The sequence below is a fragment of the Semicossyphus pulcher genome, unplaced genomic scaffold (genome assembly GCF_022749685.1).
Source record: "Semicossyphus pulcher isolate SPU_LCO1_2020_fin unplaced genomic scaffold, fSemPul1.0.p SCAF_7, whole genome shotgun sequence".
In the NCBI taxonomy this organism is placed as follows: Eukaryota; Metazoa; Chordata; class Actinopteri; order Labriformes; family Labridae; genus Semicossyphus; species Semicossyphus pulcher.
In genome coordinates, this window is record NW_027211748.1 from 11,308,696 (window position 1) to 11,325,559 (window position 16,864).

At 41.3% G+C, this 16,864-nt stretch overlaps 3 protein-coding genes across 3 annotated transcripts; all 3 read right to left on the reverse strand.

Annotated features, from left to right (window-relative positions):
* Nucleotides 1–769: 769 nt before the first annotated feature.
* Nucleotides 770–9,475, reverse strand: plk3 (polo-like kinase 3 (Drosophila)). The gene is made up of 15 exons (XM_069685000.1): nt 9,151–9,475; nt 8,029–8,136; nt 7,790–7,906; nt 7,367–7,496; nt 7,158–7,245; nt 6,556–6,651; nt 6,240–6,438; nt 5,873–5,999; nt 5,479–5,594; nt 4,217–4,337; nt 4,031–4,114; nt 3,447–3,609; nt 3,127–3,256; nt 2,848–2,958; nt 770–2,735 (listed from the first exon to the last, which is right to left on the reverse strand). The coding sequence occupies exons 1-15, from the start codon at nt 9,364–9,366 to the stop codon at nt 2,538–2,540; spliced, it is 2,004 nt and encodes a 667-aa protein (XP_069541101.1). The 5' UTR covers nt 9,367–9,475; the 3' UTR covers nt 770–2,537.
* Nucleotides 9,476–10,446: 971 nt separating this feature from the next.
* cacybp (calcyclin binding protein) lies at nt 10,447–14,291 on the reverse strand. Its single transcript, XM_069685018.1, has 6 exons — nt 14,202–14,291; nt 13,185–13,395; nt 12,967–13,063; nt 12,761–12,860; nt 12,173–12,267; nt 10,447–11,293 (listed from the first exon to the last, which is right to left on the reverse strand). Exons 1-6 carry the CDS (start codon nt 14,217–14,219, stop codon nt 11,122–11,124), a joined length of 693 nt encoding a protein of 230 aa, XP_069541119.1. The 5' UTR covers nt 14,220–14,291; the 3' UTR covers nt 10,447–11,121.
* Nucleotides 14,292–14,954: 663 nt separating this feature from the next.
* Nucleotides 14,955–16,589, reverse strand: mrps14 (mitochondrial ribosomal protein S14). The gene is made up of 3 exons (XM_069685371.1): nt 16,508–16,589; nt 15,660–15,824; nt 14,955–15,518 (listed from the first exon to the last, which is right to left on the reverse strand). Exons 1-3 carry the CDS (start codon nt 16,574–16,576, stop codon nt 15,336–15,338), a joined length of 417 nt encoding a protein of 138 aa, XP_069541472.1. The 5' UTR covers nt 16,577–16,589; the 3' UTR covers nt 14,955–15,335.
* Between the last annotated feature and the right edge of the window lie 275 nt (nt 16,590–16,864).

Below are 16,864 nucleotides of genomic sequence, written 5' to 3' on the forward strand. Positions count from 1 at the left end.
AGTTCGGGGATCAATAGTGTCACAAAACATGACACGATTGCACTGGCTTACAATGGTTGCCTCGAACACAAATGTAGCTTCCTGTGAGGACGCCATGACCTGAATTTAATATAATTCCAGCAGTGTGCGTCATTAGTGCCGTGATAAGCCATAGATATATTTTGGACTTTCTAGGTGTGTATGATAACTTAATCTTCACAAGAGGAGAAACAAGAGTCAAGGTATGCACGCTAACCTCAGACTGAAGCATCAAGGCATACCCAATTACCGACTTAAGGCATACCAGCGCTGCCGTTGAGTTGTCAGTCAATTTACATCCTGTGCTACTTGGTCATATTGAAAAGATCTGGTAGACTCTGCTAGACAGCTAACCGTCAAACCACTAGACAAAACCTCCGTAATGAAACCAGCAGCCAGCCATGCCAGCTTTGAACAAACATAAGTGTATCATCTGCATAGCGCTTTACCCGAAGATTTTCAGCAGGGTGCTAGAGCTTTATGGTCACTGCCACAGGTTCAACCACCCTCACAGAGAACAATATGAGGTGGATGACATAACCAAGTTTCAGTTCTTCTCACAAGAGATTAAACTGTTTACCAAATACCATTTAGCCAAGGGAAAGTGTGATAGTGTTTGGTAAAATGCTGCAATGTTGAATCAGATAAAAGGCCAGATATCAGTTTTTAGAATCAATGAATTCCTCATTTCCAGTCCAAGAAGTCAAAAGTAGACTTTTTTTTAAATGCACAACAAAAGTTCAAATGAAGGTAATTTTCAATAAACTTTATTTTTGTCCCATTTCCCCAAAACATGTCACATAGAAAAGGTGATCGGAATTGAACATTTCCTTGTGTCAAGACCGTAACATTTACACAACAATAAATAAAAAACATGTATAAATAAAAAATAAATAAACAGGACATTATGTGCCAAAAAATAAAGACTCTTCTTAATTGGCAGATGGCTTTCACAATGTTGGGTTTTTTGAAAACACATGTACGCAATACTTGCATTCCAGGTCACAGTTTTTAGGATACAACTCTGGGTCGAGAAAGCAATGTAAACCGAGAAAGGATTACAGTACAGTACAACAGCGTACAATGTTTTCTTTTTATAGATATTACTGGGATATATATTTATGATACCAGTTATTCTAAAAGCTTATACCAGGTAGTGAGAGTGTAGTGCTATCAGACTTACTTTCAAACTTGGCTCAAAGTACAAAGTAAATCCCACCTGTAAACCCCCTCTCTGTTTGTATCCAGCTTGACATTCACAAAGGGTTGTTATTGCACTATACAGACATCCCTCAGAAAGGCACTTTTATCCCCCTCCCCATCCTCGTTTTCCAACCAACAGTTCGTCTACCAGCACATGTGTGGCACACACACACAGACACTCACCTACTGCATGTGAATTTAAAACTGAATCATTTTAAAAACCAACAAAGAAAATGCCTTTTGGTATCTAGTTTAAAAACGAATAAAATATAACAAGTGGTCGTAAAAGGTTTCTCTTTCTAGATGAATCTACAAAAAAACAAATTAAAGAGTGCAATATTGTGTTGCTCCCATAGCCCCTTTATTATGCCGTGTACCACGTCAGTGAAATTGGTTTCTAATAACTAACAGAAAAAGACAAAAGTGATGTCGGAGCAGAAGCAGCAAACCTAAGCATCACCATCATCAAATAAGGCCAGGAATGTTTTTGTGCATGTGAGGTCAAGATCGTAGTGTGATCCTATAGCTGGCTCAATATTATTCTTTTAACATAAAAAAGGACAAAAAAAATGAATGTGTGCACCATAGTCCAAACAGGCCAGAAACCAGTCAAAAGTAGGAGGGTCTTTCTCTCTCTAACCACACAGCTCTTCCCGAAGCATCTCTGCTGTAAGACCACGGTTCAAGTGCAAGTCAACGCCGTAAGTGAGCTTGCTGCTAACCTAAAAAGGCATTCCAGCTTCAAGATTATCCTTGTTCCTTTGCAAGCAAAAAGGACAATTTTAGTGTTTAGATACCTTTTGAGAAACCATGCCTGGGTTTTTCGGTGGTCAGGGGGAAGCTGAAAGGTGCAGGGTTGGATGGTGGCTTTGAAAGGTCCAGCCAAGAAGCAGTGGTTTAAGTGTTGGGAAGGTAAATGGGAGTCGTGTTCATTTAGGCATCTGCCTGTGAGGGATCCATCATTTCAAGCCAAGTAGGAGTCTCTTATTTTAGGTATCAATACCTTCCAGGTGGATACCTTTGAGGCATAAGCTGGACAGGCACTAATCCTTGAGGCAGATGCTGCGTGGGGGCAACTTCCTGACTGCTTGATGCTTATCAAGGTCAATCCATGTGATAAACTGCCTCCTAAGCACCAGTCCACCAAGAACGTTTGCTCAACTCCTCCGAGCATCCTTCCGTCAGTCAGCTCCTCGCGGCACTGCCTTGAGAAATTATATCAAACAGTCAGGCTGCCTAAGAAGAGGTGTTCACCAGTCACATTGCCTCTAAGGCATCTGCCACTCAGGCAGCCTGGGAGGCACTGAGCGGTGCTCTCAGGCATCGGCATGGTGTTGGAGCAGCTGAACCACGTATCGCAGCCGGTGTCTGAGCTCCGAGGTGCAGCCCATCTCAGCCAGCATGCTGAGGAGGTAAGTGCACGAGACGCGCTCCCGGCTGATGTAGGTGAGCAGGTAGGAGTCGTCGGATGACTTGCACAGGATGATCTTGGTGTGGTCTGTGTAGAAGTTCACCTGGAAGGGAATAAAAACGGAGCATAAATGTAAGAAGGCTGTTTATTTTAAAGATGAACATATGTTGAAAAAAATGAGTGCAACACAATAGAGTTCATGAGCTTTTACGGACCTGTAGGGTGCCATTGTTGAAGAGCATTACAAGAGCGTGGTCGGTCTTCACCCACTGGAGCAGCAGAGGAGGAGAGCCTGAGACCTGCTCCTCACAGTGCAGATCTCCACCCTGAAAAGGGGCAAATAATGTGGTTAAGATCACATCTGTTAAATTATAAGTTTGTCTTCTCAGTATCTTAAATGGTTATATAAACCATTCATACATTTCATTCAGTATTTGATTAATCAAACTAATGTCTGCAGTCCTCCAGCTAATTATTAACCAGTGTGCCCGTACCTCCATCAGGTTCTGCTCCATGTAGTTGGCCATGAGCTCCACTATTTGTTTCTGGCTGCGAAGCTGCTCAGGTAGAGAGCTGGCAGAGAATGTGAAGTGTTTGTTGTTGGTCAAGCAGTAGTGGACTGTCCTGTTTGGAAGGAAGTGGAAAAACAGATTAAAATGATGATCACAAATGTTGATAAGAGAGGCTAACTCGGCTCAACTGTTAAGTATAATTGGAGCACATACTGAACTCAAGTTACCTGGCTGAGTCTAAAGCACACTGTAAATGTTTACACGACACCTTCAGTAAATACTGACGCTCTTCGGGTACTTACTTGCGTTGGTTACAAAGACTGAGGTGTGTTCCCTCGTTGAAGAGCACACCGATGCTTTGGTTTGAGAGCTGATAGCCAAAACCGTATTTGTTCGAGTAGTCCACCCATTTGGTGACCCACAGGAAGGACTGAGGCCTGGACAAACAGGGCGGGTTCCTGGTGGCTGAGGAGAGGGAGATAAACATGTTAGAAATTATAACATGACGGGAAGATGTTCCATAATTAGCAAGTAGAGGACACAATTACTTTATATTTTCAAAGTCAGCGTTTAAAAAAAAAGATGCTGCAAATGATAAGTTTAAAAATGCGCTCTAGGTTGCATGAGTCAGCAGATATTCGGAGGATATAAAGAAAAGGCTCCGATGAGGAATGATCTGGTTGATTAAAATTGAATGACTTTGCATAATTAGTTATATAACTCAGAAAATAAGAGCTGGTTCAAGTTGGAGGAAGCAGCACTTTCTTTTGCCATGTTGGCGCCCCGTATCAGATACAAAAGATTCAGATGTTTATTATAGTACTATGCTGTAGGCCATAAATTCTCTTGCTGTCTTTGTAACTCAGCATTATTTGTGCTCTCCTACCTGCAGGCATGGTGGCCAGGCAGCTGTTGAGAACTTTCATGGCTGATTCAGCGACAGCTGCAGGGGTCAGGACGTCCTCACACGCTGGAGAGAAAACAAGAATAAAAGTGAAACTATGATCCAGAAAGACAAAAGAATTACATGCTATGAAATACATCTATAAAAGAACAAAGTATCGGGCCTTACGTTCAGTGCTGCTGGCCATGGTGCCCTTGAAGGAGCGGGAGATGGACTTCCTGGATTCCTCCTCAGCAGGAGTTTGCTCCAGAGGCACAGAGCTGACCAGCTGACCGGTGGGAGAGGGGGCCTGAGCAGCAAGACAGACACATGATTAAATTAACAGTCATGCTTTGAAAAACAGGCAAAGTGAAAGTAAAGGAGAAGAGTGAGATGATCACACACCAATTGAAAGATAGAAGTAACCACAGAATTAAGAAGAGCTGCATGAGACAGCCTGTGATCTATTAATGTTTGCACAGCTGCTTCACCTGCCTGTAAAATACTTTCTTATTTTCTATATTAGGCTTCAGCTTTAACAGCTGCTTCACTGGTTTTGTGGTTTATACAAGTGCATCTTCCTGACACTGCAAAAAACACTTTTAGCAACACTTCAAATTTCTGTATGTGTTGCTGTAAAGCACAGTGCAAGTTTCACAAGTAGTTTCTGATGTCGTGTGACCACAAATAGAGCTACAAAGAAGGAAACCGGCTACTTTTGATAACTGCTTTGTTTCCTCAAAGAAAAGAAAATCCAGTTTATGCTTCTGGAAAACCTGGTTTCTCAGCTAACGCTCACTGTCAAGCTGACAGAAATATTCACGCTGAAGAACAAACAATGTAGTTCCTTTTGGGCTCTATAAATAGCAGCTGTGCCAGCCTGATCAGGGATTGGCTAACTGAGCTTCCTGCTGTCGTGGCATTTATCCTCAACTCTAATAATGGCTCTTTTAAAAATGAATCCAAAAAGAGATAAATAGTCTGTAGTAAGGCGCAAATTATGTAGTAAAGGGACAACAAGAATGGATGATTGAGCCACGCACACCAACAGTTCCCTCAAATACTAGAAAGAAAACGGGCCTCAAACAACAAACACTTCTCTGAATTTGTCATCTGCTGAAGGACTTCTGGGACAGCACAGACTCTCACACTGCAGACTCAGTGAAACAAAGCTAAAGCTCCACAAAAAACACATTTCTAAATCTCTTTAGGAAGAGCAGTTCTTCTGTATAATTAAAAGCATAATCCATTATTCAGAGAACTTGCTGCATAAGCAATTATCAGTCACAGCGGATGTCGTCTGTATCGAGTCCCACAAGTAGTACACAAGTGCATCGTTTCACAGCACTTATTAGGAGCTGGAAAGTACCCTTTTTTTGTCTGAAGTAAACAAGGCGCCATTTTGTTTTTCTTGCAGAAGAAGTAGGACACAAAAGAGATGAAAGCCGTACCTCGTTGGGTCCCACTGTCTTGTAGCTAATCTGCCGGTTGATGGAACATTTAACGATGCCCGAGACCAGCTTGGAAATGTCTTTGTCGTCTTTTTCCTCGCATGGAATTTTCTCCACTGCAAAAACAAGAGTCGAGTTGTAGTCACAACAGATATGTTGAAAAGCAGGAGCACTCATACCTGTGGTAGCTCTTTGAAATGCTTGAAAGCAAAACTAAAAATAGTTCTTTCTTGTGAAAACATTTAATGTCAGTTCTCGTGAAACAAAACTAGATGAACAGGATGAGCGGCGTGACATAATTACATTTGGGAAAGGACAAATATGTAAACAGTTATCGTGCGAAACAGATGACCTACTGTTCTACACTGCCAGGCACCTGACTGCTGCTGCTTACCTTTTGCTTTCTTCTTCCCAAAGAGGCTCTTGGCCATCTTAGTGAAGAATTTCTTGGCAGGGCTGGGGGGATGGAGCTCTGGCACCATCAGACAGCTGCTAGGAGGAAGCTTATCGGGAGTGAAACCCTAGAGGAGGAAGAGAAAAAAAAGGCAGAGAGTGAGCAGATCAGAAGGTGAGGGAGATGCAGGAGGGACGAGTTGGCACGCAGCTAATTCTGAGCAAAAAAGGACGACACATCAAGAGTCGTCAGGCCAGATTCAGCTCTAGTTTCAAGCATCACTTCCCCATCCCACAAAAACATGACTTGAAATCATCCTACAGCATAATTATTTCTTTAAAACTGACAGATTAAGCATGGTGCATACTTTGGTGAAGAATTCGTGGTTGAGGATTTGATCCAGGGAGAGTCTGTCGCTGGGGTTTTTCTGCAGGATGCCTGAGATGAGTTTCTGTGCAGGAGGGGAGAGCGAGGATGGCAAGTTGTACCGAACTTCCTTTATACACTTGTAGGTCTCCTTTAGGTCAAGAGTCTCAAAGGGAGGGTTTCCGCACATCAGTGTGTACCTGAATCAGATAAAACAAGGAAACAATTGGTGAACTCAAGATTGACAGTAAAAAGCCAAAACCTGTCTCTTTACATTCCACAGATTTCCTTTCACACATGACCGAAGAGCAACTCACATCACACATCCGAGGGACCAGACGTCGGACTCTGTGCCGTGGCCCTGTCTGTTGAGCACCTCGGGGGCCAAGTAGTTTGGAGTGCCACAGATTGTTCTGAGAAACAAATAAAAAGGATTACTTTAATACCTCAAACTATTCTAATCGTTTTCTGGTTCTGTTGTTGCATCACGCAAAGAAGGAGGTAGTTGTTAGAGCAGTAATTTTCCTGCCACACTCATGCTTCTGGTATTCGCCAGGAAAGTGTCAAACAGGTAGTGAAACTGTGCTCCAAGCGCTACATTTAACCGTCACTTGGAAACCGGTTTAGTTAGGGACTTACTGAGGGTAGGTTGTGGGAGGAAGTGTGTGCTTAGTAACCGACGTAATGGTTTTAGGTTCATGTGCGTTGTGAAAGCATAGAAAACAGCTAAGGGCTTATGCTCAGGTGCTTGGGTGATATGTTTATGTAAAGTAATCCCTCTTGAAGTAGGAATTAAAAGTGTTTAACTTCAAAAATCCACTAAAGGGTATAAAAAAAAAAATTGTTCACCAAAACCAGTCTGAATTTCCCTATCAGCCTCTCTTCCATTCAAAAGGTTGAAAACGTCAAAGATTCTCACTTTTTCCTCTGCTCGACTGTCTCCAGCTTGGCAGCGAGGCCGAAGTCTCCCAGCCGCAGCTCCATGTTCTCGTTGACAAAGAAGTTGCCTGAAAGAGACAAAAACATTCGTCCAGTCAGCATTCCACAGATAACATGTGCCGGCCCAAAGTCACAGCGGATTCCTGGGATGCCTGTGTGTGTGCGTGCGCCAGGTTTCAGCTCACGTACCTAGTTTGAGGTCTCTGTGCAGGATCCCTCTGCTGTGGAGGTACTTGAGGCCGGATATGATCTGTCTGAGGTAATAACGCACTTCTGGCTCTGTGAGCGTGTGTCTCGCCTTCCAAATGTGTGCCAGAGACTGCAGAGACAGAGCAATGAAGGAACTGTCAACCTAGCGTCCATCAGTGGGACTGTACAACACTGCTGCACACACATCACACATGGTGTTGTAAATCAGGAGGGTTTTTGGGAGTCAACAGAAATAGTTAGGCTATTTGTTATGTGTATTTAAATTGGGTATATAATAAGAAATGGTCTATAAAAAAAATAGTGTGTAAAGTCTCTGTTGTGCCACTGTGGAATAAGCTGTATACGTGCAAGCAGAGCACCAGCAAGCAATGCAGCCTGTTCTAGAAATTTCTCAAGTCTCACCTTCCGACTGCAGAGCTCGAGGAATATGTAGATGTTTTCTTGGTCTTCAAAATGATGAGAGAATTTCACCACATGCTTGTGTGACAGGGTTTTGTGCAGCTCGATCTCATTGGTAATCTGTTAAAATGTGACAATCCATCAGTTTGTGAGCACGTTTCAAACCGAAACACAATCAGGATGTTGAATGCAGGATACTGCATGGCCCTCTCGGCAGAATATAAACAAGCACGATCGTGTACCTTGTCCCTCTGGTGCGGTTTGGACACCCTGCTCTGTGGAATCACCTTCACCGCATACATTTTGTTGTTAGAGAGGTCTGTCATCTCGTAGCATCGAGCAAAGCCGCCCTTGGGGGAGACAAACAGGATGATCAGTTAACAAAAGCAGCAGGTTGAAAACCTGCAATGGCCATAAATTATCTGCCTCAATGGCAAGCCTGTGATGTGAGGATCAATACGTGTGCAGCAATCCAAATGTTTTGACAGTAATTTAGCCAATTCTGACATGGGGGTGTGGAGGGAAATCAATTAGAGGAGAAAAACCAGTCCAGCTTTAACAGTGCAAGGGTTAACTCTATTAGGCTGCATCATTTTATAATCAGTTGCACAGCATCTTTTCTGGCTTGGACGCTCTCATGTGCTTCTAAAACCCACCATCAACCCCTAAGATCACGTTTGCAGCTGCTTATTTCTGCACATTTCTGAATACAATCAGGATTATGTCGGCTGGTGGACGTGAGGGATGAGGCAGACCGAACTACTGCTGCATTCATTAACCGTGAAATTGACGGAGACGTTTCCAGCTCTGCGGCAGGCAGCAAGGAGAGGGGGGGAAAAAGAGAGACTTGGCTGGCTGCCCGACGCAGCGTATCGATGACGAGCAACATGTTGATACAGTCGCTCCATTCATACATGGCACATAGTGTGTCAAAAAGCATTACAGGGGCGATGTGTTAGAGGAGAGGGATTATGGCGTCGTTAAGAGGATGTTTTGGGGGTTTAACAGGCATCTTTGAGGCCAGTAAAAAATGCGATAAATCTTTAAAATGATCTTTTTTGGCTCTTATGTGTTGGCAGTCATGTGTGAGCACAGGAGCTGGGCACACCTTGCGCCTGATTCATTCAGCAACGACGCGCACAGCAGGGGAGATTGGCCACATCCACCACGAGGTCATTCCCTATTCCCGCATTAGTAACACACCTGGAACATATCTAATGATGAATTTTAATCATCGACAGCTCCCCTATCAACCCAACCCAGACTCAAAATTTTAGATCCGTCTTTCGTCTCAGATAAAACGCCTCAAAAAAGAGAGACTCCAGTGATGAAGCCAAAGAAGCATGTAAAATATATCGCCGTACCTTTCCCAGAAGCTTCCCTTTGCTGTAGGATCTTCCTGTCTTGGAGTCTGTCACCACCTGGGCCAGCTCTGGTTTGATTTGTTCAGATTTATTCCTGCTGGTTTTCACCGGGGCAGAGGACTGTTGGGGTCCACGCTCCGGAACAGGCTTAAATAAATCCGCATTCATGGCGTGGCACGAGATACGCTGCGCCGCAGTGAAACAACCGGTATCCATTTAACACAACGGTATAAATAATCAATCTGTATACGTATAAATAAATATCCCTTTCGCTTGTCTTCTCAGAAATTGGTCTGGATCGTAGCGATGCGTCCGGCACGTCCAACTGTATCCATCTGGCGTGTCTGCGCCTCGCTCCCTGTGCCTTTAAACCAGCCGTGACGTCACTGAGCAGGGGCGGGGCGAGGAGGCGAACTGCCGGAGAAAGTCCAGACGATTTGCTCAGACTGAAGATCAATCAAAAATGCAGCTGGAATTTAAGGAAACGTGAATGAAACAGCTCATGAAAAAGGAATAAGTCTAACTCACGTTGATGTAACTCATGTCTCAGAGCTGCCGAGAGGCCAATGACACGCTGTACGCCGGGGGAGGGGGGTTCCTGTTCGTCACATTTAATCCACACTCACACTTTATTGAATGTGAAAGGGAGATGGAAACAAATTACCAGTCTCTGAGAAGGTGCGCACGTGCTGAAAATGACTTGAAATATTATTAATTAACAGAACAAATGTAGAAATGTAGCCATACGATATAACAATGGATTATAGAATATGATCACCTGTCTCTTTGTCCAAAACAATTATACGACTTAGGTACATAATTATCTTACAGATCATACAACTATAGCAATTAGACATATAATTAATTTGACATAACTGCAGGCGCAGAAATTAGTTTATCCCACTAAAAAAATCAGAATCTCGCCAAAAAAAAAACCAACTCACATTTTAGAAGAAAAATCGGGGTTTAGGGTATTTTCCCAAAATGTGTCTGTGTTATGCCCAGACAAAAACCCTATTTGAACGATTGATCGCGGCCGCCACCTCGTGGACAAAACGTGCAACTGCAGAACTCACTACTTTTAGCTGTGACTGTATACAGCAAGACGGGGCATGAATACAAAAAACTGTGCTGGATTAAAAAGTAATAATCTAGGTGACCAGGATTTATTTTGGTGATTGGACCATTGATATATTCTGCTGAGGTTCTGTGTGGATTGTAGCCTGCTGAAAACCCTGAATAAAATCTATTGGAATCACAAAACCAGAAGAGAAGCAGAGACATTAAGACTCAAGATCTATATTTGAGAGAACATCATGAACAACCTGAGGGTGGGCAACAACACATGTAAGACAAAACCAAAGTAAAACAACCTTCATACTGAAAACTTGAGTTTTACATAGTCACATATGTAGTGCTATTGTGTCCCAAAACTTACATTATGGAATTACAAGGAATGTGTTTTGGAGCTTTACAGACAGGGATGGTTATTTATGGAATGACAAAAAACAAAAGGCTGAATTTATAAGAAGTCATGTCTTTGGCAAATGATCGCTGGAAAACATTTAAACTCTGAATTACCAACAGACGTTTATCTCAGGAAACAAACTGCATTGTGGTCCTTCAACACATATAATAACCTTTAAAAAAACAAGGGAAGAATCTGTTGGATTTCTTACAGTGTAAGGCTGCCATCTGCTGGAAAGTGCCCTTATGTTTGTACAGGGATTCACTGACAGGTTAATTGCATCATGTCCAATGACTAGGAGAACAGTGGTTGCCTGATTTTAAAAGCAATATGAGGCCAACGGATGTTTATATATACATCCCTACACCTTGTACATTTATAATGAGTTTGTGGAAATATGATATTTGACTTCAGTTTCTACACATCAGATAATATTCAAGTCATGTCAGCTCCATCCCTGGCAGCTCTCACGCGGCCCTGCTGTGGATGACAGTGAGTGCACTTCAGAAGTCCATCATGTCTCCTCCAATTCCTCCTCGTGTTTTCTTCTCTTGGGACTCTGACCAGGCTTTGTTGATGGTTCTCTTCATCTCGTCGTCTCCATCTGAGTAAATCTTTTTCAGCATGCTCATCAGGCCATCACTGGGGTCGGCATTGTCATCAACGTTGGGTTTTCTGTTGAGGAACAATATGGTAAGATTTCATATAATGGTGGGATCCTCATTCTCATCCTGCATGAATGCATGCACAGTGCTGCACAGTAAACAGTGACCCCTGGCACATGAATATGGTACTGCACTGCAGTGTGCAGGTTAATGTACAGGTATGCTCCAAGTGGCCCACATCTGATTTTCCTGCTTGTAAGTAACTCAGATTGTTTTTTTTTATTATTTGATAACAGTGTGACACCACCAAACACATGGAATCTGAACTTTATGAGTTGGATTCTGGGATCTTTCATATGTGGTCTATGTCAGGTAAAGGTCTATTGTTTTGCAATGTTACCTTGTCACAATTCTGTGCTGGCCATGACAAATGCAGTAAATTGTAGCTTGATTTCCTGACACATTTTATGTTTCTGTGGTGCAAGTCTAGTTAGCATCGCACCACTCCTTCCACAGCACGTCAACTTTTAATGAAACGCCGACTTCAGGGGCCTCCATGTCCATGACACATTCAGACTTGAATCTTATATCAGCTGTATTTGTAAATACAATATAATGTGAGTTAAACAAAGCATTCAAATCCGAGCAGTGCTAATGAAGCCTCTGTCTTGGAGTTCTGTTTGGATTAATCAGGTATTTATGAAAATACTGGCGAGGTTTCAAGTATGTTAACTGTGGTAATTTATATACAGATTCTCATGCCATGAATTCATGATCTACTAACAAACCACTGACATAAACAGTAGTGGTACTTTTCATAAACATTATCTTATATGTTGACTTGCACAAAGAATGAGCAATCTTGGAGGCTGCAGTGGCCTTATGTCACCAAATACAATGAACTTGAACAAGAATCAAGATTCCTTTTCTTTTTTTTATATAAACTTACTCTTTTTCTTTAGTTTGCTTTTCCACCTTTGTTAGGCAATCCCACTTCTTTGTTGCCTGCTTCTTGCACATGACCAGGACCATGTCGGTTTTGATCTGTTTAAGGGAGGAAAGACGGTTACAGATCTTATGAAAAGTTACCAAGAATCTCCACAGAAGTTAGCAGATTCAAATCAGGGATACAATGAAAGTTGACACTTAATAGCTGGGAACTTTTGAACATAAACTTAGCCATAAGCATTTTAAGTCACAGTAGTATCAGTCAGAAATATTTATAGCTTGATTTTGTTTTGCAGTCTGCTTTCTGTCCAGTGAAATTCTTAATGTCATCCAGCCATACAAAACAGAAAACATCATCCATCTTAATTATGTTCTAGTTCTGGATCAACAATCTTCAAAAAACAAAGCCGTTCCTCACTGTAAAGAGACATCAAGCTATGGCGTTAATATTCTTTAGTCCCATATACTGCTTCCTACTTTTGACTGATGGGAAGTTCAACTCACTGCCTACTTTTTATATGTACTACGGACAAATAACTCGTGCCAACTTCAATTAAAAAACAGTCTGAAGCTTTAACTGATGATTCACCTTTTTGTAGCTCTCCTTTACATCGATGGGATATAACAGGTTGAGGATGGTCATCTGGTGGTTCTTCCCATCTAGCTCCTTTACCATCACAGAAAATGACCTGCAAAAGAGTGGAGTGAGCTAGTACAATTGTATAGATGGAGAGACATGATGAAATATAATAATAAACACTGTGTAAATACACAGTATGTTTAATATCACCTTACCCTTCTGTAAAGTTGACCTCCACGTTTTCTGATGGGATTTTGTGCACATCCTTCAATGTCAGGTAAATTTTGATAAATTTCTCTGACTGGTCCCACGCTGTAGAGAAGAAGCAAAAGTGTGATTAATATTGAAATACTTTTTCAGTTCTTGCACAGATCCCAACTGTGTCCCTTTCACACGAATTGACTGGCAGTCTTAATGAACAATAGCAGCATACCATAGTTGGTGATCTTGACTGTGTATGTCGCTTTAGAGGCAGCAGATGGGTCTGCCTCTCTCCTGGCTTGTTGCTCCTTCTGTTGTCGTTTAACTGCAAGCTCCTTCTCCACCTTCTTCTGCTCCTGCTGTAGCAGATCCTGCACTCTCTTCCTCTCTGCCTTCTCCAAGAGTGACCCCAGCTCCTGCAAGTCTGCCTCCAATTGGTTGATCTGTTTGGGCAAAAAAAGGGGGAGAAAAGTATAATGCTGAGAGATGCTCATGAACTTCTGTTTAACAGAACATCTAACTTTGATGGTGTGTCAAACCACAAACAGCTTATTTTACAGTCAAAATTCTTGAGCTGAATTTGCATCTTCTTAAGATGATCGACTGAAAAATCATTATGATTAACAAATTAGTCAGCGGCACATAATGTCTCAAATTAAATACAATATGAAAGCTGCAGATCTTGCTTGAATATAATTTAATGGAATCAGGAAAAATAAACCACTGTACTTTCAGTTTCAGAAATAAAAACCATAAATGATCGAGGCATCTAATAAACACTACTCTTAGTTACCCGATACCCTCTTGGTTGTTATGTCTAGAATCTAGTCTTGAGGTCAGCTGAAGTCTCTGAAGTTTCATTTTTAAACCATGTAGATAAATACTGAGTTATGTTAACATTGCGTCGCCAGAATATTCTGTCAAACTCCAGTCAAAGCTAACTTACTGTTAGCCAGCTAGCTACAACCACATGCCGCCAAACATAATTAGATATATGACATTTTTTACATAATTGCCATTAGTTCGGTAAAAAATTTACATAATCGTTGAAACAGATAAAATTGACAAACACCACTTTACCGGTTCTATGGTTCGCGGTAGCTAGCTACGTAGCTAACTTGACTAATGTCAGCTAAAGTAGCATTGTGGTATCATGAATTATAATTCAGCTACCTCAATCAGCTCGTATCATACAACCCTGTAGGCGCGCTGTCAGCGTATACCTTGTGAATAAAAACATTTTGTTTACCTGTGCGGTTAGATCCATTTATGCTTTGTTTTTAGCAGTTAGGTAAGCTAAGTTCAGAGATGTGCCTGTGTCCTCTGCACTGAATCTCGTGTAGTTTTCACAGCAATAGAAAGACGATCCCGCCTCTTGTTCATCTTCTCTAGTCGTGGTTGGCAAGCGAGCATACAGGCGTACTACCGCCACCTACTGGACTGTTAATGTCAATAAAATAAATGACCTTTTAGAAGTTTCATGACTTTCGACCACTTTTATAGATAACTGCATGATGTTAACGATACATTTAAAGTATTTTAAATATATTAAATGTGTATACAAGGTATAAAAAGGTATTTGATTAAAGATTATGATAACACCCAATCCGGTAGTGTAAGCATATGGGGATTTCAGAAGGTGACTACTCAACTTCATTTGGGTTTTCTTAATATAATATAATAACAATAGAATATTTATTAAATCAAGTGGATTTGGAGCATTTTGGAAAAAGCGCTTCTAATGAAATTTCATATTTTAACCAACAATATACAACTACCAATGTTCCAAGTTTGGATCAAATATAGCTTTTTTGATTATACATACAAAAGTTTTACTTTAGACAGTCAATACTTTAAAAGGGTAACTGACGTCTGATGGTGGAGGAAAAAACATTTTCTTCAAAATACCAAATATAACTATAAAACATAACTAGTTTTTATATCAACTTCTACATTTTACATTCAACCAAAAAAATCTTGAAATGGAAAAGTTATTCATGTATAACAATATTTATTTATCCATTTACAGAACAGTAAGTTACATGGACATTTGCTCCTGTGAGGAGGCACTTTATAATTTTCTCTTTAAATATGTACTTTGAAGAGCCATACAAGACAAAAACAAACTTACAGACCAGGAGAAACAACATCAACAGAGAGGATATAATCATGTTCTCAGAATCTCCAAAATTCTTAAAAATAAGCTGCAGGGTGGATTCAATTATACATAACAACTTCCATGCTTTAGTGGGTAGAGGTGGAACTGTTCCAATGAAGTCAATACCTGTAAAGACTCCAGACACTAAAAGGCAAAGTCTGTATTGAAAGCTGATGTCCTGCTCTTCTGGTTTTTCATGATCCAATCCAGCTGTATCTTCATGGATCACCACCTCGCCCTCTGAATCCCGGACATCTGGTTGTGGTCGGCCAAGTGTCGGAAGACGATCCGGCTGAGACGCCACCTTCGCTTCAATCCTCGAGGCCTTGAAGTCATCACACACCTGTTGCGTATTCTCACAGGGCAGCTGTCCCGTGGTAGTGCTGCAATTTCTTTATCTGCCACATCCTGCAAAGATTTTTTAAATATTTAAAACCCCACAGTTTGTATTTAAAATAATAATGGAAAAACATTTCAGCAAAAGTAGCACTTACGTGAAATATACTCTTTAACTTACAGTAAAAAATAGTGTAAAATACATCATTGTACCTGGAGTTCTTTGGGCAGGATGCAGTTCTTCCTCAGTGCATTGATCCGTAACCTCTCATCAGAATAGTCAAAGGCTATTTGTCTTCTCTTCAGATCCCTCAGCATCCTCCAGTCAACATAGTAACTCCTCACCTGCTCCACCGCCCCCCAGCAGCTCCTCAGGGCCTGCACATATTCATCCAGCAGATATTAGTGATTGACAGCAAAATGTGGCCATGAACCAAGAAGACCGTAATGTTTGCCTTTGCCTTCTACCCTCCTCTTTGACATCTTCTACCTCTGTCCTGTGTCCACACCAACTCCCAAACCGACGCTGTTTACTAGTTTCCCCTTTGGGTTAAGGTCGTAATCTGTCCGCTAACAATTCAATGTATGAGTCTTTGAATTAGGCTCTAAAAATTAGTAGATATGAGTTGGTAACATACGCTTCGGTACCTGCAGAAACAGACTGATATAACTGAAGCTGATGTGGGGGAGCCTCAGCAGAGTAACACAGGTAAAGAGTTTCTTGACACAGGTAAGGATGCATTTCAAGACAGTTAGTTTCAGATATGATTGAAAATCTTTCATACTCCACCGCAATAAAAAAAAATGAAGTAAAAAAACGATTAAATGTAAACCTAAAAAAATCAAACATTGCACCTTGCAATTACGGCGAATAGACAGGTTGTTAAAAACGATATAAAAGGCATGTCACCTGGCAGGCTAACTAGCATTAGCTAACGAGCTAAAGTCAGTAACGCCACTAGCTAACAGTGAAAATGTTGCCCTCTCTCTGTTTTAATGTGTGAGACAACCTTACTAAAACACCCAAACTACAAAGTACAACATAATAAAGAGTTATTTACCTGCTTTGGGGCGCACACAGTAGAATAAAGGGCATTTAACCCTAAACATGCTATCCTGTGGGCCGCCATGTTGAATGATTGTTGTGCAAAACCACCGAGGAAGAATGAAAAAACACAGGACATATCGCCACCTGTAGACCAGGAGGTTGTGGTGGCAAGTTGAGTAAATCAATCCCATTCCATTTTTATTTATTTTGTATGACTTTTACAACTTTATTCAGATACATTCAGTTGAAAAAAAGACAACATTTGGTAAAGAACAAACATGATTCTATATAGCTGAATGCTAGTTAAAGTAAAAGTTAAAGCTTGGGGCTTGAATTTCAAGACCCCTGTGGTACTACTTATATTCCAACA